We start from the raw sequence: 21,723 nt of genomic DNA on the forward strand, positions 1-21,723 counted from the left end.
GGGGGACGAGGGAGAAGGATCAGGCCACAGCTGCGGGCAGGGTGCCAGGGGATACTGTAGTGTGCAGGAACACAGGGCCAGCCTGGGGGCTGTGGCAAAGGACAAAAATGCTTTGTGCCCTGGCAGAAGGCCAGGCCTCACCTCCCTGCCCAATCCTCTTATGAGTCACCGTGGGCCCATTTGCCCACAACAATGACAACTCACCAGTTAGGAGCAGCTCAAGGACCCATCATGGCTCTGTATGGGCTGCTGTTGCTTAATCGAAGGCAGGGTCACACTGTGGGGCAGGGGCAGGGAGCATCTGGGGGAGGACAGGGCTGGCCTTGGGTGGGGAGGTAGAGATGCTGCGCTGCCAGCCTGCAGGGTGCCCTGCTCTGAGGAACGGGCATTTCTGTCGGGCCACTGGATGAGCCTGCCAACCTACGTGCCATTCGCTCTGTCACCCCCCTGGAGCCCACCAGTGCCATGGGGCAGGAGCCAGGCACTTTCCAACCGAGTCTTCTCCAAGTGGGTGTATACGCCGAAAAGATAAATGGTTACAAAGGAGCAAAATCATCCATCTGCTACCCTTTTAGAAAGAGCCTCTATGGAGTCCCTAGGTGGCTTAGTGTGGAAGGTCTTGGAATACAAGCCGGTGGCATCAGAACCTGGGGTGAGTGCCTACCACTCCCCTCAGCCTGGCAGGAGAGCCTTCTTCCAGGGCTGGTGTGCCCTGGGGACTCTGTTCGGGGACAATTGACTCACATTTATGCTGGATGTCCCCACCAGTGGTCCTGGCACTCACAGGACCCATTAGTTGATCCTCTCCTAGCAGCCCTGCCTGCCTGGAGCTTGGAAGACAGCTGACCGCAGGAAGCTGACTAACTCACAGAGGGGTTAGTGGTCCTGATGCTGGCTGAAGCCAATGTCTACATTGATGAACCAGACCTCGACCCCATCCCTTCCCTCAGCAGCCAACAGGCTAAGGAGAGTCCTGGAGAAGTGAAGGAAGCTGGCAGGGGGAAAAGCGTGGGAGGAGGCTCCACGCGGAGCTATCTGGAGAGGACTGAGGAGTGCAGGTGACAATTGAAAGCTGCCATCATCGTCTCCAGTGGTTCTTAAAATGCCCCGCTGAGGCCTGTGGTTAGAGGCAGGAAGACTGGGTGTCCTCATGGCTCTGCTGCCTCACCTGGCCAAGCCTTGGTTTCCTGTGCTGGCGAATGACAGAGTGATTCCTGCTGCACCCACCTGGGTGGGCGGGGTGCATTCATATGGCACCCCAGAAGGAGCCCACCCTGTCAGACACACCATGAAAGCTTCACTTCCTTCAAGTCCGGGTGCTCTGCTGTCCTGCGCATTCCCAAGTTCAGGGCTCACCCCCACTGCCCCCGGCCTCATCTGGTCAAGTAGAACAGCTGGACCGCAGCCCCCACCCTCATCTCTGGCTTCTGCTTCTTCAGTCTGTGCTCAGCCAGTAGCCCTCTGCTTGGTGATGGTTCATGTCACTCGTGGCCCCATAGGATCTGCAGCATCTTTCCTCCACCTACCTGTCCCATTACCTGCCTTCTTCCGGATGTCAGAACACTCTTTCCTCCAGAAGAATGGCTCACTCCTTCACCTCGTTCTGGCCTTTTCTCAAATGTGCCCCTTCTGAGAGGCCTTTCTTGACCCCTGTCCCTAAATGAAACCGCCTCCACTGCTCTGATGTCTGTTTCTCACAAGCTGGACCCGGTAGGTACCCATCTCCTAGCCAGACAGAGAGCACACGGATCCATTCAGTGCCGTCCCTCCTTCTGTCCCCAGCGCAGGCATGTGGTAGATGCTCGGTAAAGATTTGTCAGATGGCGAACTGGAAGGAGGGCAGTCGGGAGATGCGTGGGTGTGGGAGAGAACTGGCGTTTGCAGGTCTGCCACTTGGTTCCCACATGTTTTCGCAGTGAAGGCGGCTCCATGTGGAAGGTGTCTAGGAAGTTAACACTGAGGTGCCCAAACTTTTAAAACACGGATGGCCATTTTCTGAGGCACATCTCTGCCTCCCAGACTTCACGGACAAGGAACGCCTTAGGCACACAAGCTTTTTCTTGACAGTGTAGGGACAGTGCCCAGAGTAACTGAGGCAGCCACCGATGTTTAGAGCCCCGCCGAGGGTGCATACCTACTCCCGGCATTCACTAGGCTCTGAGTGACAGGTGGGGGCTCTCCTGAGAGCAGCAGGCCACCAGGTTCTGAGCTATCGTGCTTCTGTGGACGGTTCTAGATCAGAAATCTGGATTGGTGGCCAAGTTCTGTGTTCAAGAGGATCCTTCTGAACGAAGAGCCTCCGTAAACGCAAGAGATCAGGCCCAGCTGAGCCACGTTACCGGGAGGCCTCTTTGCTGGTGTGAAGGCCAAGGCCATGTGCACTGAGACTAGTTCAGTCCTAGGAGTTTAGCTCATGTCCTTGGGGGATGCTTCTACTCATGCACAGGCTGCAGGCTGGGAAGGAGAGGTGGGGAAAGACCAGCGGGAGAAGCGAGGAGGCCAGGCCCAGCAGGCCCAGCAGGCTGCCCCGTGCTACGCACCACCAGACCCTGTGAAGGCTGAGGGCGGGGCAGCCCAGTCTCCAGCGGTTTCTTGGGCAGGTGTGGGCAGTGGTGGTAGGGTGTGGGGACAGTCAGACGGGGGTGAAAGTTTATCAACTCTACAGAGGAGCGAGGGCGGTGAAGGCGGTGCGGCCTGAGTCAGCTGGCTGCTCTCAGTGTTGTGGGGAGTGGGCGGCACTGGCACGGTGGGGCAGGACAACAGAGAAGTCGCCAGTGACCCATGGCTGCTTTCCTCTTTCTCCTGTGTGTACTGTCCTCCACCCCTCCCCTTCCATTCCCTCTATCTCTTCCTTCCCTCCCTCCCCTTCTCCCTCTACCCCTGTCTCCGGTCCTTCTCTGTCTCTCCCTCTGTTTCCTTCTCTCCCTCCCCGCTTTCTCCGGGCCTCCTCTCTTCTTTGTTCCTACCCCACCCAGGTACCCTCAGGGCAGCAGAGACACCCTGACCTGGCACCCAGCTGGCCCTGTCCATGGCTTGGCCTGCTATCTGGACCCCTGCGCGGCACCGGGCCTGAAACTGTAAGCTGTGAGCAGCAGAGGCCGTGCCAAACGACTGCCTCACCACCCGGATTTATAGCATGCCGGCCTCGCAGGGCGAGCCTTAATCAGGCAAGAGCTGGAGGTGATGGAGCTGATGATTCGCTAGAGGGGCATGGCCATGGGAGAACTGTGGCACAGCTAACCCACCCACGCCAGGGCAAGACTGTCACTAATCAATCCCGGCCCTCCAGGCTAGGGTGCTCATGGTGGGCAAGACGAGTGGGTGGCCTGACAGGTGGGCCTGGCAGGGCATGAGGGCCACTGGCCCAGCCTGGGAGGTAAATTTTTCACTCAGTGAGTCATGACTTGGACTGAGAGCAGATTTGCAGAGAACATTCTAGAAGAACGGGCCTCGGTTTTGTCTCATCTGTGCCCCTAGCTTTTTCTCACCTTCGTCTCCCCAGGTGTCTGCTCTTGGCCACTTCCCCACTGCCACCACCTCCGCTCGCTGAGGCTGCACCCGTGAGAAGGCCCAGCACCCTCTCCTCCCAGTGCAACAGGCAGGATGGGCGACATGGCCAACAGTTCCATCGAGTTCCACCCGAAGGCCCAGCAGCAGCGGGAAGGCCCACATGCAGGCGGCTTTGGATGCACGCTGGCTGAGCTGCGCTCCCTCATGGAGCTCCGAGGGGCCGAGGCACTGCAGAAGATCCAGGAAGCCTATGGGGACGTCAGTGGGCTCTGCAGGAGGCTGAAGACCTCACCCACAGAGGGTAAGTCTGCCAGCAGAGCCCGAGCGTGTCCACGGGTGTGCAGGGGACTCTAGGCCATCCAGGGGCATTCCCTAACCCCAGCGCAGACCATGTCGGGGGCTGCAAGGCGCCACTGCAGCAGCTTCCCAGCACCACTGTTAACCCTGACCATGTCCTCCTTGGGCAGCCATTTACCCATGAGCAGGACATGGTCTGCATAGGGTGAGAAGGTCACCCTCTGGGCATCCTGCGGCCTCTGCACCCATACTTCCAGAATCAGCAGCTCTTTGCACTTATCTCTTCTTTGGAATAAATAGAAATCGAGCGACAGAGAAGAGGAACGGAGGAGACAGGATGGCCCCTGTCTGCGTGTTGCGGGTGCCACGTGTGCTCAGCCCTTTGTCCAATTTAAAGGCATGGGAAGAGGAGGAAAGGGTACAGCGTGTGGGCCCCCCGAAGCCTCTCTGACAAGGGATGGAGTGGCTTGGGGATGGTGCAGCCTGACGGGGTGGTACCCAGAGTACCGAGTGACGGTGGCACTGGTGGCAGGCCGTCCCAAAGGAGTACAAGCTTCAGGCAGTATAGTTAGGAGCAGATCTGTAGCAGGGAGCCAGGGTGTGGGGGAGGGGACAACCACTAGAAGGTTCTAGGAATGTAGACCTGACTACCATCTTGGGTCCTTGCCTCAGTTCTGTGGCCTTCCCTAGTCCCTGTTGCTGGGTGTGCTGAGAGGCCAGAACCACCGGGAAGCAGGCATGGCCCCAGATTCCAGGAGCTGGAGTGTTTTCTGGCCCAGCTGGCATCTCCCTGTCAGGGCTGCTGGAGCTGTCCCAATCGGGTGCCAGGCCTGTTCTGGGCCAGCGCTGGTTGATCTCATCAGCTCCACTCTCAGCCATCATACCTTCACCCACCCAGGGCCCTGGCCATTGCCTTATCTCCTGCTCCCTGGCCCTGTCTGTCTGCGGGTGGCTCATGGGCTGGAGTGGGGAGTGGAGATGGCCTACTGAGGAGGAGGTAGGCCCAAAGGTCAGGTGAGAGATTTCCTCCTGTCCAGGTCAGGAACTTCAAGGTGGATGGCCTTCCTTGGGCTTCCTTGGTCTCTCTTGCTTTGCACTCTAAAGGGACCCGGGCTGAGAGGGTGTGTCATGGGGGCAGATGGTCTGGCTCAGGGCCAGAGGATCTCTCTCCTTCCCTCCTCCTTGCCTTCCCCCATGATTTGGGGCCATTTAGCCACAAGAGCTCTGGTCTCCCCCAGATAAAAGGAAGCAGATGGGCTTCAGCTGGCAGCTCTTTCCTCTGCCTGTCAGGCTTTGTTAAATATTTAAAATGTCAAGGCCCCTGGGAACCTGCCCGATTCTGCCACAACAGCTCTGGAGTGTGCCCGGTGCCTGTGGAGGGGCAGCCATGGAGAAGGGCAGGTGCCTAGGTGGGTGGCCCGGCCCCAACAGAGGGAGCCAGCCAGGCCTGGTCTGCGTCCCGAAGAATGAGCAGTGCAAGAACCTCCCCTCCCCTCTCCGACCCGGGAGAGCCCTCAAGGTCTGACCCTAGTAAGTGTGGGGTCCTTGCATACCTGCTGGCTTGGTCCCAGATTTGTCACCCACATCTGCCCCGCCCCACCCCCCTCCCCGTAGTCACTTCTGCTCAAACACAATGACCTGAGCTCATGGGAGGGGCCAGCTTAGCTATATCTCAAGCCTCACAGCAACCCCCCCCCTGACAAGGTGGGCAGACTGGGGTTACCAGCAGAATAATGCTGGAAAGGTGGGAAGTATGGTGTATGGGGGGCACTTGCAGCAACTCACAAGGATTCTAGAAGACAGGGAACCTGGGTCTTAGGCCAAGCTCAATGGTAGTCCCGCTTGGGGGACCTGGGTCCTTGCCCTTCCCCTGTCTGGTCTCTACCAGCAGTCATGGAAAGGAGGGGGAAGATTAGCCAGGAGCCACACGATGTGGTCCTAATTCAATTCCAATGGCATCTGGCCTCTGCTCTGGGCAGGGCGCCCATCTGTGTCCATGCCAACCGGCGGCCCCTGCCCGCGGCACCCTGTACTTGGGCCACCCTCAAGGGTCCCGCTAGGCCAGCCTACATGCTCAGGAACCAGAGGGGCTGTAGCAGCTTTCCCCGCCCCGCCCCCCTCCCCCGCCACCAAGTGAGTGCTTCAGTGGCAGCAATTGTTAGGACCCTTCGGCCCACAGGAAGGCCAAGTCCTGGTGCTGGTCTGGGACAAGGGAGAGAAGCATTGCTGTAGCTTCAAGGGCAAACCAAGGCCAAGGGACAAGCTGATGGAGGGAGAAAGGGAGGGAGGGAGAGAGTAAGCTCCTGGGTGGTAGGCCCCTAAGGGCCCAGCTTCCTTTGGGGACAAGCGGATTATGTGGGGTGGGGCAGGCAGAATGCAGATTCACGTGACCTGTTTGGGGGAACTGTCCCTCTTGAGGGCTCCAGATCAGTGCTCTTTCCCAGGGCAGGGGGAAGGGAGACCCAGGGTTCCGTTGGAGTGCCTCCCTAGTCCTGACCACACCTTCCACATCTCCTGAACCTCAAAGAACACAAGCTGTGATCGGGAGTGCGGCACAGGCCCTCAACTGGGTCCTCAGCCCTTAGGCACTTAAGTCCCGAGTCTCTCCCAGACACCCAACTGGGAAGCTGCAGACTCTAGAAACTTGAGCCGCAGGCAGCTAGGCTGGATGAAGCCAGGGGCAGAAGGGCAGGGACAGCTGCCGCTCTAATGGATGGGGAGGATGGCTTGTGGTCATCGCCCCGCTCTGGGGACATGCCAAGGCTGTGCTGGCTGTGAGCTTTTGCTCTTGCTAGTCCTTCCACCTTGGACCAGCCCCTCCCTGCCCCTCCCTAGAAGCCCAGCGCACACCCATTCTCCTTCCTTCTGACTCTTTTGGCATCACATTTAGCACTTTCTTGTTCTCGAATCCTCTGGGGCCCGGTCTTATGTGCTTTCTCAAGCCAGCTGAGAGCACCACATGGGCTGAGACCTGGGCGCTTCTGGTGGTCCTCTGTCTCTGAAGGAGGCAGTGGGAGTGGCAGCTACTCAGGCCTGGAAACTGCAAGTCACCATCGGTCCACCAGGTGTCAGTGTGGGGCTGGGCGCTTGGCATCAGAGAAGCGAGAAAGGCTGTGGACATATGAGCCTGGAAGGAAGCAAAATCCTAAGGGCTGAGGGTGGGGCCAGGGGACTGCAGTGTCCCATCTGCTTGCCTCTGGAGAGGTGGCCAGGCGGGCGGCTGGCCTTGAAAGGCAGTGACCTGGGTGCTGGTGCCAGACAGAAGCCTTCAGTACTTTCAGACATGGGCCTAAGGAGACTCATGTTCTAGAGACAGAGACCCAGATGCCTCAGCACAATCCTGTGTAGGAAGTGAGTTTTCCCAAGAAGAGAAGTAAGGGCCTGTCTTCTGAATGCCAGGCTAGCGCCTTTGTGGCCATTGATCCTCAGCCTCTGCATCAACCAGGCCTGCCCTCCCTCCCGGCCCACACACCACAGGTTGTCCAGGATGTGGACGTGCTTCCCAGGGCTCTGGAACCATCAGGTCAGGCCCCTCTCAATCCCTCAACCCCATGTCACAGGGGCTTCCCCACTGGGATTAGTTTCCCCAGTCTTCACACTCCTTGTCTTCCGCCTGGTGGCCTGAGGACACCGTGGCATGAACATTAACTATTGACAATCCTATTAGCTTTACAGATGCTCAGCAACTGTCATGTGTGCAGCTGCAGTGGGGGGGCCTGTGGACAGGGCAAGGAGCCCATGTCCCATCCAGTCCTTCACCGTGACCCCCAGCTCAGGGATGGGGGTTGGCACTGCACCAGGGTCTGGAGAAGGCATTAGGAAGGAGGCAGCTGTCTCTGGTGGGCCATGAGAGCACAGGGCTGGGAGTAGTCCCTGTGCACCTCCTGGGCATCATGGGTGCCAGGTCATTGATCGACAGAGTGAGCAAAGCCGACGAGATCCCTTCGGAGGGACCCACCGTAGTCCCTAAACCTTAGCAGGCGTATCAGGAGGATAGGCCTGTCCTTCCTCATGCTAGGGGCTCCTCAGTGTCATTTGATTCCATGCCTGCGCTATCTAGGCAGCTGGAGGGGCGGCACAGGCACTTCCACACGCACGTCCCCAGGGCTGGCCGGGTCAGTGCAGTTCCCAACTTCCGGATGTTTTCAGTCCAGATGGAGAGACAGGTATGCGTGGGAGAAAGTGTGGGATAAGGTGGGGGCTGCCTTTCCCATCGTCTCCTCTGTGCCTCTGCTGTCCATCCGGGCACCATGCAGGCCTAGCCGACAACGCCAGCGACTTGGAGAAGCGCAGGCAGATCTACGGGCAGAACTTCATCCCTCCCAAGCAGCCCAAGACCTTCCTGCAGCTGGTATGGGAGGCCCTGCAGGACGTCACGCTCATCATCCTGGAAGTGGCTGCCATCGTCTCCCTAGGCCTCTCGTTCTACGCGCCGCCCGGAGAGGAGAGCGAAGGTGAGGAGCAGAGGCCAGAGGGATGGCGAGGAAGGATCTGGCAGGAAGGGGCAGGACAAGGACAGCGATACAGTTGTGCTGGCAAGAGGGAAGGAATTGAACCTGAGATCGAGGGAGGGTCGCAGGATGTCCCTAGGTCAGCGGCAGGAAGGAGCCAGCAGGAATGACTCCTCTGCCACCTCTGTACTTCACTCTGTCCTCGGACACAGTGTGCGGGAATGTGTCTGCTGGGGCAGAAGACGAAGGTGAGGCCGAGGCTGGCTGGATCGAGGGGGCAGCCATCCTGCTGTCTGTCATCTGTGTGGTGCTGGTCACGGCTTTCAATGACTGGAGCAAGGAGAAGCAGTTCCGAGGCCTGCAGAGCCGTATCGAGCAGGAGCAGAAGTTCACGGTCATCCGGAACGGGCAGCTCTTCCAGGTCCCTGTGGCCGCGCTGGTAGTAGGGGACATTGCCCAGGTCAAGTATGGTGAGTGTGCCTATCACCACACATTCTGTGGAGGATGCTCAGCTCCCATTTGGGGGAGAACATGGGCTGGAAGAGACCCCAAGTGCAAGCCTTCTCCCCAGGGACACGTGTGCCCTCAACAGCGGGAGGCTGGAGGTAGGGAGTATGCATCAGAGGTCCCAGGAAACAAGCTGTCCCCACGCCTGTCAAGGGCTTCCCCACCACTGCAGAATGTTTCTGTTATCCCCAGTCCCTGGGAGCTGGACCGTAGGGGAGGGGTATGTAGATCTCCCCAGAAAGGAGGAGACCGAAGGAAGAGGGCCCCACATCCAACGGGACCTCCTCCTGGTGAGGCAGGAGGCAGCGGGAGGAAGGCCACCTGGACCCATAGCTTGTGGTTCTGGCTGCCTTGCTGGCCTTAGGGGACCTGTTGCCTGCCGACGGCGTGCTCATCCAGGGCAATGACCTCAAGATTGATGAGAGCTCCCTGACTGGAGAGTCGGACCACGTGCGCAAGTCTGCTGACAAAGACCCCATGCTGCTCTCAGGTGAGGCCTCGGGGCGTTGGTCCAGACCTTGGGGAGGGCTCTGACCTCTGGACCAGGCCGGCACCCTTGGACGCCATTTGGCCCAGCAACCCCCTCAACCAGGGTCACCCTAAGCTGCCCTTCGGGTTAAAGGGTCTGAAGACTTCATCCTCTGCAAAGCCAGAGCAACCCATGGGAGACATGGTGGTGGCCGCTTCAGCCTCAGGGAAAGACAGGGGTCCTCCCAGCCCTGCAGGGCCCCTGGTGTCCTGAGGGAAGCCCTTAGAGGTGGGGGCTGGCTCTGGGTCAGCATAGTGCTGTCTTTCTCCCTATTCTAGACCCTCAAGAAGAGCCAGTGGGGATGGTGTTCCCTTTCCATAAGGTTCTGGCTTAGCTCAGTGTTTATACCAGTGGCAAATGCAGTATAAAACAGGACAGAGAGGCTGGAGGCCCCTGGCGAGGCCTGTGAACTGCTCACTCCGTGGCTGTAGTCAAGTCTCTTCTCCAGGCCAGGGATGAGCCTTCAGCCTAGACTTAGGGTCAACACAGCCTCCAGGGGCCTCCAGAGGCTGAGCCCCTGCCTCTGGGATTCCTGGGACAGTGGTGCAAATCTCTGTGTCTGTGTCTCTGTATTGACTGTGCCAGGCACTCATGTCATGGAAGGTTCTGGAAGAATGGTGGTGACTGCCGTTGGTGTAAACTCCCAGACAGGCATCATCTTTACCTTGCTTGGAGCTGGTGGAGAGGAGGAGGAGAAGAAGGATAAGAAAGGTAAGGCCACATTGACCTCCAGTTCCTGGAGCTGATGAGGGCTGACCCCGCTTCTGTGTAGCTTGCTGTTTCTTCTTTGCCTGCTCCTGGCGGTCCCCCATTGGGCCAGTTGCTGGATTCAGCTCTGGCTCTGGCTCTGTTAGAGCCAGCCCTCAGGCCGGGAGGCCATACCCTCACTTCTGATTCCTTTCAGGGCCTCCTTTTCTGGGATCTCTTCCCCAGAGCCAGGAGGTCAGGGGCCCCTCAGTTCTGTGTAAGGACAGCTTCTCTCACATGGCTATTTCCCAAAGGCTTCGGGATATGTGTACCGGGGTAGGGAGAGTCCCCTACCATGGTAGGAATTGGATCTGAGTTACAGAGACCAGCCACCCTCACTTGGTAGGATGCTGCCAGGGGCTTATGCCTACCCTCAGGGGTGCGCAACTGCCGCGGTGAAGTGCTGAGGTCCAGGCCAACATGGCGGCCGGGGAATGCAGGTCATGCAGCCAGAGGTGGAGGGTTCCCAAGCAGAAGGAACCCCCAAAGGATTCCTGGGATGGGCAGAGGTACCTGGGATGGGCAGGGGCCAATATCCCAAGGGAAAGAAGTGTCAAGGGACAGATGTCTTCAGGGAGCCGAACTCTGTAGCCACCCTGGCTTTCCTGCTGTTTTCTGTTGCTTGTGCTCTGAGCTCCAGGCATGGCCGGCGTCTCTTCCAATCCTCAGAACAGGGCTTATAATGCTACAGAACTGCCCTCAGCTTCCACACCCCTGTCCTAATCCCTCTGGTCAGAACCCCATGCCCTTCTGTGACACAAGCCTGCACCTGCTCATGACTCATCTTGCTCTGACCTGGGTCTCCCCTCAGGCCTCTCCTGTCGTCAAACCAAGTGATGACTGGAATTTTCTATGTGTGCCTCCCCTCTTAGAGAATCTACCAGGGCCCATTAGAAGTACAAAGAAACTGTACACATGTGGGAAGAACATGTGCCAGAAGCCTGTATTCAGGGCCCCTAAGATTAGTGAGATGCTGGGGCTGGTGAGCTGGGCAAGGGATAGAGGGGTACCAGTCACCTGCCCCACCTCAGTTAGTCAAGGCTGCTGGGCCTGAAGAGCGGGCAGAATTGGTCTGCGCAGACCCAGCGTAAGGAAGGACATGATAAATGTCCCAGCCCTCGACCACCCGGCTAGTTGGCAGGGCATCCGTTCTACACTCCTTCCTAGGCTCTCCTTTTCGACCTTGACCAAACCCCTTCAGCCTACCCCAGATCCCTCCCCAACCCGGATCCTCTTCCCCTCGCCCTGCTCCAGCACCTCAGGCTGCGCTACTTAGGAGTCATAGAGGGCACCTCCGGCAGCCAGGTTCCTGGAAGAGGGGAACCCTGAGGGGGCCCTGGAGCAGAGGTGTTCAGGCTCAGAGGAAGGGACAGCAGCACCTATGAGCTCACACTGAGGTCTCAGTCCAAGGCCTGGACCACTGCGGAGACAGGAAGGTGGCCATGGCCAGTGCCTCCCCCTCCCCCTTTCTGCATCCTAACTCCATCTATCTGTACAACACTCTCCGTCCACCTGCTGCCTCCCCCACACACCTATTTCTTGCCTTTTGGCTTCGATTCCTACTCACCCTTCTCTTTGAGGTATCTTCCCTCCCCTCCTTCCCTCCCTTGACTCCTGTCCTTCTTCAGGCCAGCACAGTCCTCCTCTTCCTGTAGTGCTCATCCCAAACCTCCCTCCCTCCTGCACAGGCCTCCCCTGGCCCTGTGTGCAGCCTGGGTCCTCTGGATCCATCCTTCTTCTGGTCCTCCACAGCCTCAGGGCTTCTGGCAACACCCGCTCATTGCGCTGTATTGTCACTATGTGTCTACAGGTGTCTCCTCTCCCCGCAGAGGTCTCTTTCATGTCTGTACCTCCCTGCACCCCTTCGGAGGTCCTGGGCACAGAGGACCCAACCCACATCCCACCCTGCCCTGCAGGGGGCCTCTCTGTCCTCCCTGGGGCCCCCAAACCAGACCCCACTGCCTGGGAGCTACACAGCACCTTATCTGGGTTCATGGATCCTCAGTGACATGAGCTATTGGGTGGTAGCTGACAGGTCAGCCCACAAGCTCCTCCTGTCCTTCTGTCTCTGGATGCTGCCAGCTTATGTGTGGCCTCAGAAGGAGCTGAGGTACGGAGCCGGGCCCCGAGCGCAGCCGCAGGCTCCCCGCCGCAGTCGCCTCACCTGTCAGGTCTCCTGGGCTCTTCCAGAGTTGCAGTCCTTCTCGCTTTTGAAAACCAGTGGTGCGACCAGCACTGTTGACCTTGGCCTTGGCAAGTCAATCACTGCACAGTCCCTGACAGCCCGCCGTAGGCTTTGTGGTCGCAGAGCACGTTCAGGGAGCTGCTGCATTCATGTAACAGCTGTTGGCTGCAGGGGCTATGGAGGAGGCAGGCTGGGTCCTCGCCTTCGATGCATCCACCACTGACCCCCAGCACAGGTCCACCTGGGACGCAACTCATCCTATGTCTCTGCTGCTCCCTCCATTGCTAGGTGCCCAACGCATAGCCCAGTGCCCGAGCCTGGCAAATTCCTGGAGTCTCTCTCCTTTGTCACTCTAAAGTACACATAGAGCTGACTGTGGGCCACGCTGCAGAGAAAGATGATCTCTAGGCCAGCAGAGAACTTTCTAGGTAAACTCCTCACGCTGGTTCTGGGAGACCCTGTTCAAGGTGACAGAGGTGGGACCAGACAACTGGCATCTCTCACTCCCCATGGTGACAGCCCTTCCAGGAACCCCCCACTGCCAGTCACATGTGACTGAGGGTCCATCCAGGGACTGGCTTTGGGAGTTCACTGGAAGGCTGAGGTCAAGGCCCACTGGCGAGCCAAGGCTAGGGGTCTCGCTCAGGAAGCCCAAGTGTTCACGGTGCCCACGTGCCAAGAGGTGGCGAGAGGGCATCAGCATGAGCCTGGAGAAGACAGAGCCCTCTTCCCTTCTTTCCCATCTTTCCCCTGTGCTCACTGCTACACTGTCCGTGACCTGCTGTCCTGTGTGCACGTGCCAGGGCCATGTGGATGTTCTCAAGTCTCTGTGTCTGTCATTCCTTTTCCATTGTAGGCAAGCAGCAGGATGGGGCGATGGAGAGTAGCCAGACCAAAGGTAATGCGAGCCCCGTGCTGGGGGTTGGGGGGGGATAGAGGGTGAAGCACAGAGTGGGGGGGTCACCCACCTCAGCTGCAGGAGCAGCAGCTAGAGATCACATGAGTGGGGCAAGGTGGCCCCTCTGCAGATCCCACCAGAAGTATGTAAAGATCACCCACGAGCAGGCATCCTGGTGAGGAAACTGAGACTCAGAAACGGTGACTTGCCCAAAGTCTAACCGGGCCTGTGGGTTTCCCAGTTTAGCTGCCTTTCTTCTGGACAGCCATCCAAAGAGCAGAGGCCCTCTCTCCTCTCAGTCCAAATGTCTGGTGAGAGCTGAGCCTCTGTGGCTGGGATAAAGGCTTGTCAGCGGTCAGTCATAGGCACTGTAGGTCCAAAGGTGGTCAAAAGCACCATGCTGGCCTTCAGGAAGGTCACGGTCTAGAGAGAGAGACCCGGGGGCAGTACTCAAGTGCAGTGTGGGACCCAGGGACCCAGAGGCCCAGGGTCAGACAAGCAAACTGGAAGTCAGAGCATAGCTGTTGTTTGGAAGGCATTTGGGGCAGGGTGACAGCCTAATGGCTAGGGCCCTGGCTAAGGCAGAGAGTGACAGTCGATGGGGCATGAGGCTAGAGTGAGCCAGCTGGGTGGAGCCTTGAGTGTCTCTGTGGCTGTAAGCTCTGGACCGAAGCCCCTGGGAAGAAGAAGCCATCGGTGAGTGTCAGGGTTGGGTGCCCCCTCAGGGTAAGGGATGGACAGGATTGTGTGGGCAGTGCCGTTGGAGACTCACAGGTCATGGAGTGTGTGAAGTGACAGAAGTGATGGAGGCAGGGTTGGGGACATACTATCGCCACCGCAGTGTCGGGGCATCAGAGGAGCCATGAGGGAGCCTCCTGTTCCAGAGAGGAGGCAGGGAAGTGGCTGGAGGAGAGTATCAAAGGAGTAATTCCAAGAAGAGAGATGCGAGGCTTCCCCAGGGCAGCTTGCTCGGGCAATGGCCTCCAGCAGCCAGGGTGTGGGCTGAGGGAAGCACTCGTGGTGAGCTGGGGCCCTGGTGGAAGCCAGGAGCAGGCAGGAAAAGAGACAGCCCGAGCAGGGAGCAGGACAGGAGTGCGGGGACTCCTGGGTCTCCCTGAGGAGAGCAGGGAGGTGGCTCGGACACCAGTGGACTGATGAATCATTCAGCTTACGGTTCAGGAACATTCCTTGGGCCCCAGGCCTCTGCTCTCAGATATTGAGATTTGGGGTATTCCAGGACTGGCTGCCCTGTCTGTGTGCCCCAGTTACTTGTGCTTCTGTATGTCCTCCGTTCTTCTGTGAGGCCTCGAGAGAGCCATCTTTGTCCCACCTGGGAGGGGCTGGGCTGCCAAGGACAGCGATGGGAAACAAGATGGCCACCGTGCAGTGTCGCGCTCAGAAATCAAAGAAACCCCCTAAACCCTATGTCCTCTCGTACGCTGTGGCATGTCTTTCCATATGAAAGCCCGTTGTAGCTGTCACCCCAGCTGCTGGGCCCTAACTTTGACTGTGGGGTTCTTCTGTGTGCAGCTAAGAAACAAGATGGGGCAGTCGCCATGGAAATGCAGCCCCTGAAGAGTGCGGAGGGTGGGGAGATGGAGGACCGGGAGAAGAAGAAAGCCAGCGTGCCCAAGAAGGAGAAGTCGGTCCTGCAGGGCAAGCTCACCAAATTGGCCGTGCAGATCGGGAAAGCAGGTGGGGGCTGCAGAGAGGTGGCCAGGGGACCCTGTCGGGCGGAGAGGACACTGGGTTTCCTGGACATGGGGCCGAGCAGTGGAGAGCAAGTGGGAAACGGAGGTGGCAGATGGTGTGGGCTAGGCAGCAGGGTGACAGGACAGGGGTGAGTGATGGCCATCATGGACTGGTCCAGCCCCCCTCTGCTGAGTGTGGATTCTAAACCCTCCATGAGGCCTGGGACAGGGAGCACCTCCCCCCGAGTTGACTCAAGCTGGCACTGGCTGCAGCATCCCTTACCTCTTCCCTCTTGCTTTGTCTTTTTCTTACCCCTGCCGACGCCTTCCTACCGCGACCCTCTATGGCCTCTGTTGCGGCTGGGCAGGGCTGGTGATGTCCGCCATCACCGTCATCATCCTGGTCCTCTACTTTGTGATCGAGACCTTCGTCATCGATGGCCGGGTGTGGCTGGCAGAGTGCACGCCGGTCTACGTGCAGTACTTTGTGAAGTTTTTCATCATCGGCGTCACTGTGCTGGTTGTGGCTGTCCCGGAGGGCCTGCCTCTTGCTGTCACCATCTCCTTAGCTTACTCTGTCAAGGTAATAATACAAAACACAGCACTAAGAATGTATGAGACCAGGATCCAAACCCCAAAACTGAGATATGAAGCTGGTAGGCACTTTGGAAGCAGTGAAGACTGGAGAAAACTTGGTATCCATCACTCAGGGCGAGAGCAGGGAGGCTGAGCTGAGAACCAGAGATGAACTCGGCCATCCATCCGCACCCGGCTTCCTGGGCATGGTCAGATGAGCCAGAAAGCAGGAGAACAGTGGCATAGATCTGGCATCTGCAGGATGAGGGCAGAGGGCACAGAGGGCCCAGGAATTGGGGGAACTGGTGCTGCTTACAGAAGTGGGGGCAGGAGGGAGGGCGATCAGGAGAGGGCCTTCTGGAAGACAGTGGGCAGAGCATGGCCTAGATGAGAGAGATGCTGCAGGGCCAGCAGGTGACCCAAGAGGGCACTGTGGGCAGGGAGTGGTCCTGGGCAGCAGAGAGGAACCGAGTGATCTCTGGAGAAAGTGGTGGCCCAGAGTTAGCTGCTCAGCCTGTCCAATGAGGGCTTGACCACCACCCAGCAGCCGCTCCAAGCTGTGCCTTTGGGCGCTGTTGTCAGCCCACTCTGCCTGCTGACAGAGGCCCCTGGGCTATTATTAGTGCCGCATGGAAAGCTGGTTGGGCAGAGCAGAGTCATACGTGACGTCTGTGCACTTTACAGAAAATGATGAAGGACAACAACCTGGTCCGCCACCTGGACGCCTGTGAGACGATGGGCAACGCCACAGCCATCTGCTCAGACAAGACGGGCACGCTCACCACCAACCGTATGACCGTGGTCCAGTCCTACCTCGGGGACACCCACTACAAAGAGATTCCGGCCCCCAGCGCCCTAAACCCCAAGATCCTCGACCTCCTGGTCCACGCCATCTCCATCAACAGTGCCTACACCACCAAAATACTAGTGAGCCGGGAGTGGAGCTGGGACGAGGGAAGGGGCCTGGCCGGGAGTACAGCATGAGCTGTCGCCAAGGGCTCAGTAGGCTCTCTTAAGAACTTTTGGCCAGAGCTCTGATGGTCTCTGGAGTGCTGGTCACCCTCCCCTCATCCCTGGCCCCAGGACTCCTGCCTTGGCTGCTGGTTCTGGAAGCCCCTTCCAAGCCCAGTGAATGGTGGGAAACCTGCCTGTCTAGTCCACACCTGAGGCCCTCTCCGGCTCTCTGCCACCACACTGTAAAGACGGGGTGACCATAGCCAGGCTGGGACCCCACGGGTAGCAAGGAGGGTGGACTTGGGCCCCCAGCTCCATGCTGGTATATGCCTCACCTCACAGCCTCCAGAGAAGGAAGGTGCCCTCCCGCGCCAAGTGGGCAACAAGACGGAGTGCGCTCTACTGGGCTTCGTCCTGGACCTGAAGCGGGACTTCCAGCCTGTGCGGGAACAGATTCCAGAAGATAAGCTTTACAAAGTGTACACCTTCAACTCGGTCCGCAAGTCCATGAGCACGGTCATCCGCATGCCTGATGGCGGTTTCCGCCTCTTCAGCAAGGGTGCCTCGGAGATCCTGCTGAAAAAGTGAGTTGGTCACAGGAGCGAGCCTAGGGCTGAGGACACCAGGGGCTGGGGTCCAGCTGAAGGATTCAGGCTTTGCGGTATTACTATTGTGCTAAAATATACACAGCATAAATGTGGCCATTTTCATCACTTTACAGTGTACAGTTCAGTGGCATTAAGTACATTCACCTCTATCTAGTTGAAGAACATTGTCGTCACCCCCAAAGGAAACCCCGTGCCCATGAAGCTGTCGCTCCCATACCCCCTCTCAGCCCCTGGCTACCACTAATCTTCCTACCTCTACAGATTTGCCTAATCTTGACATTTCATATAAATGGAATCTTACGATACGTGACCTTTTGCGTCTGGTCCCTTTCACTCAGCATAGCATTTTCAACGTCCATCCATGTTGTAGCGTGGATCAGTGCTTTACCACTTTTTACGACTAAATAATATTCCGTTGCATGGATAGACCACATTTAGTTTATCCACAAATCCACCGACGGACACTTGGGTGGTTTCCATCTTTTGGCTACTGTGAATCCTGCTGCTATGAACATTTTTCTTCGAACATTTTCTTTTTCTTTGAACATGTCTTTTCAGTTCTCCTGTATATATTCCTAGGAGTGGAATTGCTGGGTCATATGGTAATTCTGTGACTAGCTTACTAAGGAACTGCCATCATTTTTTCTACAGCAGCTGCACCATTTTACATTTCCGGCGGCAATGCATGACGGTTCCGACTTCTCCTCACGCTTGCCAACATGTAATAATCATTATTATTACTATCATCGCCATCCTCGTGGATGCGAAAAGGGATCTCATGGTGGTTTTGCTTGCCATTTCCCTGATGACTGGTAATATCGGCGCCCGTTCATGTGCTCGCTGGTCATACGCGCATCTTCTTTGGAGAAATGTCTATTCCAGTCCTTTGCCCATCTTCGATTTGTTTCCCTTTTTATTGTTGAGCTGTAAGAATTCTCTATATATTCTGGATATTAGAACTTTAACATATCTGATTCGTAAATATTCTTTTCACTCTTGATTCGTCCTCGGATGCACAAATGGTTTTCAGCTGTGAAGTCCAGTTTATCTTTTTTTTTTTTTTTTACTTTTGTTTCCTGTGCAGGGTTTCTTTTACAGGTGATGGAAATGTTCTAACCTTGACTTTGGTGATGGTTGCACAACCCTGTGACTATACTAAAAGCCATTGAATTGTACATTTTAAAAGGGTGAATTGTGTGGTTTGGGAATTATATCTCGATAAAGCTATTAGAAAAACAGCGGGGAGCATGCAGCTCCGCCTACAAGTGCCCCAACCTCCCCCCCCTCTTACCTTGATCAGCCTCCACCTCCTGGCTTTGGCTTCTCTCTTCCTCCATCCCCACCCACCTCCACGTTTGTGCGTCGGCTTATAAGACATGACGCCATTCGCCTCCAGGCTCCCAGCTTCTTCCACGTTTCACCCCTCCCGCACGCCTGCTTCTGGAGCCCTTGGCTCCTTTGCTCCTTCCTCTTCCTCACCCAATTCCCGCCAGCCTGCCCTTTTCCTGGGCCCTTCTGTGAAGCTTTGAGGGTCACCAGAGGTCGTATCGTGGTTGCTGCCTTCTCACGGGTTGCTGCCTTCTCACGGGCCACTCCGCGGCTTTCAGTTTTTGCCCAGGTGCCACACTCTTGCCCTAAAGTGCAGCAAGGCGGGAGTGATGAACCCCAACTCCTGTGGAGTCTGGGAGGAGCTGTGATGAGTCCTGTGCCCCAGCCTCCCTTTGGTCTCCTAACCTATACCGGTCTGTGAGTGTCCGGCTCCTGGGGCTGCCAGAACAAAAGACCATAAACAACAGAAATCTATTTTGTCCCAGTTCTGGAGGCCAGAAGTCTGAAATCAAGGCGTGGCAAGGGCTGCACTCCCTCCGAAGCTTCCAGGGAAGAGTCCTTCTTGTGTCTCCCAGCGTCTGTTGTCACTGGCAGTCTTTGGTGTTCCTTGGCTTATAGACGCGTGACTCCAGCCTCTGCCTCCATTGTCACATGGCCTCGTCCTTGTGTGTGTCTGTCTCCTTGTGTCCTCTCCTGTTTGTATAAGGACACCAGTCATCGGATTGAGGGCCCATCCTAATCTAGTATGACCTCATCTTAACTTTGCAACCGCCCTATTTCCAAATCAGGTTTATATTCCAAGGTTCTGGGAAGAACATGACCTTGGGAAGACACAGTATTCAGCCCCACACAAGCAGAGCGCCTCCCTCCTTGGAGAAACCTCTGCTGCCCGGACTCCCCTTGCTCTGTCCCCACCCCAGGTGTACCAACATCTTAAATAACAATGGCGAACTACGTGGCTTCCGCCCTCGGGACCGGGATGACATGGTGAAGAAGATCATCGAGCCGATGGCTTGCGATGGCCTCCGCACCATCTGCATCGCCTACCGGGACTTCTCTGCCACCCAGGAGCCTGACTGGGACAACGAGAATGAAGTTGTGGGCGACCTCACTTGCATAGCCGTTGTGGGCATCGAAGACCCTGTGCGGCCCGAGGTAGCCACCCGCCCCTCTGGGAGCAGCCCAAGTTGTTGGCAATGGGGGGAGGGGCAGTGGTTATTCCTATCTGGCCTCCACGGTGTAGCCTTTGGACATAAATGGAAGGAGGGAACGGCCCCTTTTCTCTGTCTTCCCAGCTGTCACACCATAATGATAGGTAGAGTAAACTGGCTGCCCATAGGAGTCTGGAAAGGTGGGCGATGGCAGAGCCTCAGGTCCACTAAGGAGCATGGCCGCCGCAGCCCAGACCAGACCGTCCACAACACACTTGACGCTCCTTGTCCTCTCACCTTTGCACCCACATGGAGAGTCTGTCCTGCCCTCTGGAAGGTCCCCTCCTACTTGGTCTCCAGGCCTGGCTCAGGCTCTGCCTCCACCAAGTGAAAGAGGGTGGCAGTTAGAACTTTGACAGCTGTGACACCCGCAGGATTGATGGAAGGAGAGGGAGGAGTCAGCATGAATCCTGGGGCTCTGGTATGGAGAAATGGGGTGGATGGCACTGCCATCGCTGGGCTGGGAAGCCCAAAGGAACACAGGTTTGAGGGGCAGAGTGAGGCAGTTCTCAGTCGAGGGTTTAGTTGGGCCCAAGTAAGGTTCAGGACAATCCTGTGGCAATGTCAAGTGGGCAAGTAGCTGTAAGAGTAGATAGCTCAAAGCAATGGTCCCAGCAGGAGAGAGATTCCAGAAGCATCTTTATATGAGTAATGTCTTGAGGAGCCAGTGCAGCTGGAACAGAGCTGGGAAAAGTCTTCGAAGGAGACTCAAAGGAAGGAGCCAAACAGCGAAGGGAAACCACGAGGGCCATGTGGCTGAAGCAAGAGGGCAGCTTAGCTCGGTCACAGCAGACGTAGGCCCTCAACATTGGGAGGTTATTGGAGACCTTGACCTGACCAGGTTCTGTGGGATGACGACGCAGGGAACCAGCACGTGCAGACAACTTTGCCAATGCCTTTTCTGAAGACAAACAAGGCAGAAGCTGGACAAGGTGGAGAGTGAAGGACCAATGGGGAGAGTTGTCGGTCCTTAAAGATAAGAGATCGTCTAGGGAGGGAGAGCCTCCAGGGCTGGTCCTGGACTGGGGTGTCAGTGGCAGCTGTAGCACATGAAGCATTAGAGGGGATATGCGAGGCACAAGGGGTGCAAGTTGCCGGAGGCGGGAAGGGATCCTTTCTGTCCTCTCAGGGCCTTTCCCGTGACACTCACCTCATGTCAGAAGCGGAGCCACTTTGATCCTGCTGATTAGCCTGAACACATGTATGTGTACCAGCAGCCCTGGGGGGGTGCTAAGATGAGGGAGGAGAAGCTTCTGGCCTGTCCTCCGGGAGACAAGCATTTACACAGTAGATTACGTATGAAAGACCCACGATTCAGAAGTCAGTACTTGCCATATGTAAACACCGGCTGTGGGTCATCAGTGATGGCATGTCCCGGAATTCCGAGAAGACGCGTGCAGAGGGGAGACACCTGGAGGCTGGCCTGGGAAGAAGCAGACGGTGGCGGAGGGGAGGGGAGAGACTTCCAGACAGAGGAACAGGCCCAGAGAAAGGGACAGTGGGAGGAGCAGCCTGAGAAAACAGGAGAGGTGACTGCTGAGGGTGACAGGGCCAACTCCAAAGACATGGGGGCCAGACCTTTCTTTTCATCAGACCAGGGAGAAACTGAGGCACAGGGTGGAGGAGCGTTGTATCCACACAGCAAAGCTGAGCCATAAAGCTGCGTTGCCCTTGCATAGACCTGATAGCCTTCTCCTTGTGAATGGAACATTTACCCATGCCCCCTTCCCCCGGCATGGCTGCAGGCCTGTGGCTGATGTTCAGTGATGCTCCCAGGGTGGTGGGTGTCCCCTCCTTACATCCTGGGAGGTGTCTACAGTGGCAGCTCTAGACTTTTCCACCCAGCTTACTGGGGCTGTGTGACGCTGCCGGAAGGCTAAAGTTCCTTTGGAGTATGTCACAGACCCAGGAAGGTGACGTTCCTGGACTCCCAAGGCCCTGGCCGAGGCCATTTCAGCAGCATCACAAGCAGCCCGCCCTCCCCTTCCACCTCAGCCGCTTGCCTGGATGGAGGCATGAAGCATGAAGGAGCCCTTCTGGCCTGATTCCCTGGGCCAAAGAGCCCTAATTTCTGGTCGAAATATTTGTTAAATGAACCAAAGCTGACTAAATATAAGACTGGAGGCCTTAGATGTATTCGTAGATCTTCTGGTCCGAGTCGGCTCTTTTACAGAAGTGGCAATGACACCAGACTGGAGGTGATGGGGGCAGATGAAACTGTGCAGAATGA

General features: G+C 57.1%; 1 protein-coding gene and 1 long non-coding RNA gene across 9 annotated transcripts in view; one reads left to right on the plus strand and one right to left on the minus strand.

Annotated features, from left to right (window-relative positions):
* The window catches only part of ATP2B3 (ATPase plasma membrane Ca2+ transporting 3), a 64,210-nt gene that overhangs the window by 15,710 nt on the left and 26,777 nt on the right, over window positions 1-21,723 (plus strand). For 2 of the 8 annotated variants that reach the window (XM_039866934.1, XM_039866933.1), the window contains 11 exons: window positions 3,503-3,811; window positions 8,064-8,261; window positions 8,471-8,728; window positions 9,130-9,255; window positions 9,880-10,005; window positions 13,083-13,124; window positions 14,655-14,819; window positions 15,184-15,398; window positions 16,076-16,318; window positions 16,688-16,929; window positions 19,203-19,437. In XM_039866934.1, coding sequence (XP_039722868.1) covers window positions 3,604-3,811; window positions 8,064-8,261; window positions 8,471-8,728; window positions 9,130-9,255; window positions 9,880-10,005; window positions 13,083-13,124; window positions 14,655-14,819; window positions 15,184-15,398; window positions 16,076-16,318; window positions 16,688-16,929; window positions 19,203-19,437 — 2,058 coding nt within the window. In that variant the 5' untranslated portion in view covers window positions 3,503-3,603. Of the gene's footprint in view, window positions 1-2,640; window positions 3,181-3,369; window positions 3,393-3,502; window positions 3,812-8,063; window positions 8,262-8,470; window positions 8,729-9,129; window positions 9,256-9,879; window positions 10,006-13,082; window positions 13,125-14,654; window positions 14,820-15,183; window positions 15,399-16,075; window positions 16,319-16,687; window positions 16,930-19,202; window positions 19,438-21,723 lie in introns of those variants that run through there. The other 6 variants (XM_039866931.1, XM_039866939.1, XM_039866932.1 and 3 more) reach the window with 6 other exon arrangements.
* LOC120605881 (uncharacterized) lies at window positions 9,838-16,793 on the minus strand. The gene is made up of 3 exons (XR_005653744.1): window positions 16,681-16,793; window positions 15,129-15,390; window positions 9,838-9,969 (listed from the first exon to the last, which is right to left on the minus strand). It is a non-coding gene; the product is annotated as an uncharacterized LOC120605881 (long non-coding RNA).

The sequence above is a fragment of the Pteropus medius genome, unplaced genomic scaffold, assembly GCF_902729225.1.
Source record: "Pteropus medius unplaced genomic scaffold, Ma_sr-lr_union100, whole genome shotgun sequence".
NCBI classification, from domain to species: domain Eukaryota; kingdom Metazoa; phylum Chordata; class Mammalia; order Chiroptera; family Pteropodidae; genus Pteropus; species Pteropus medius.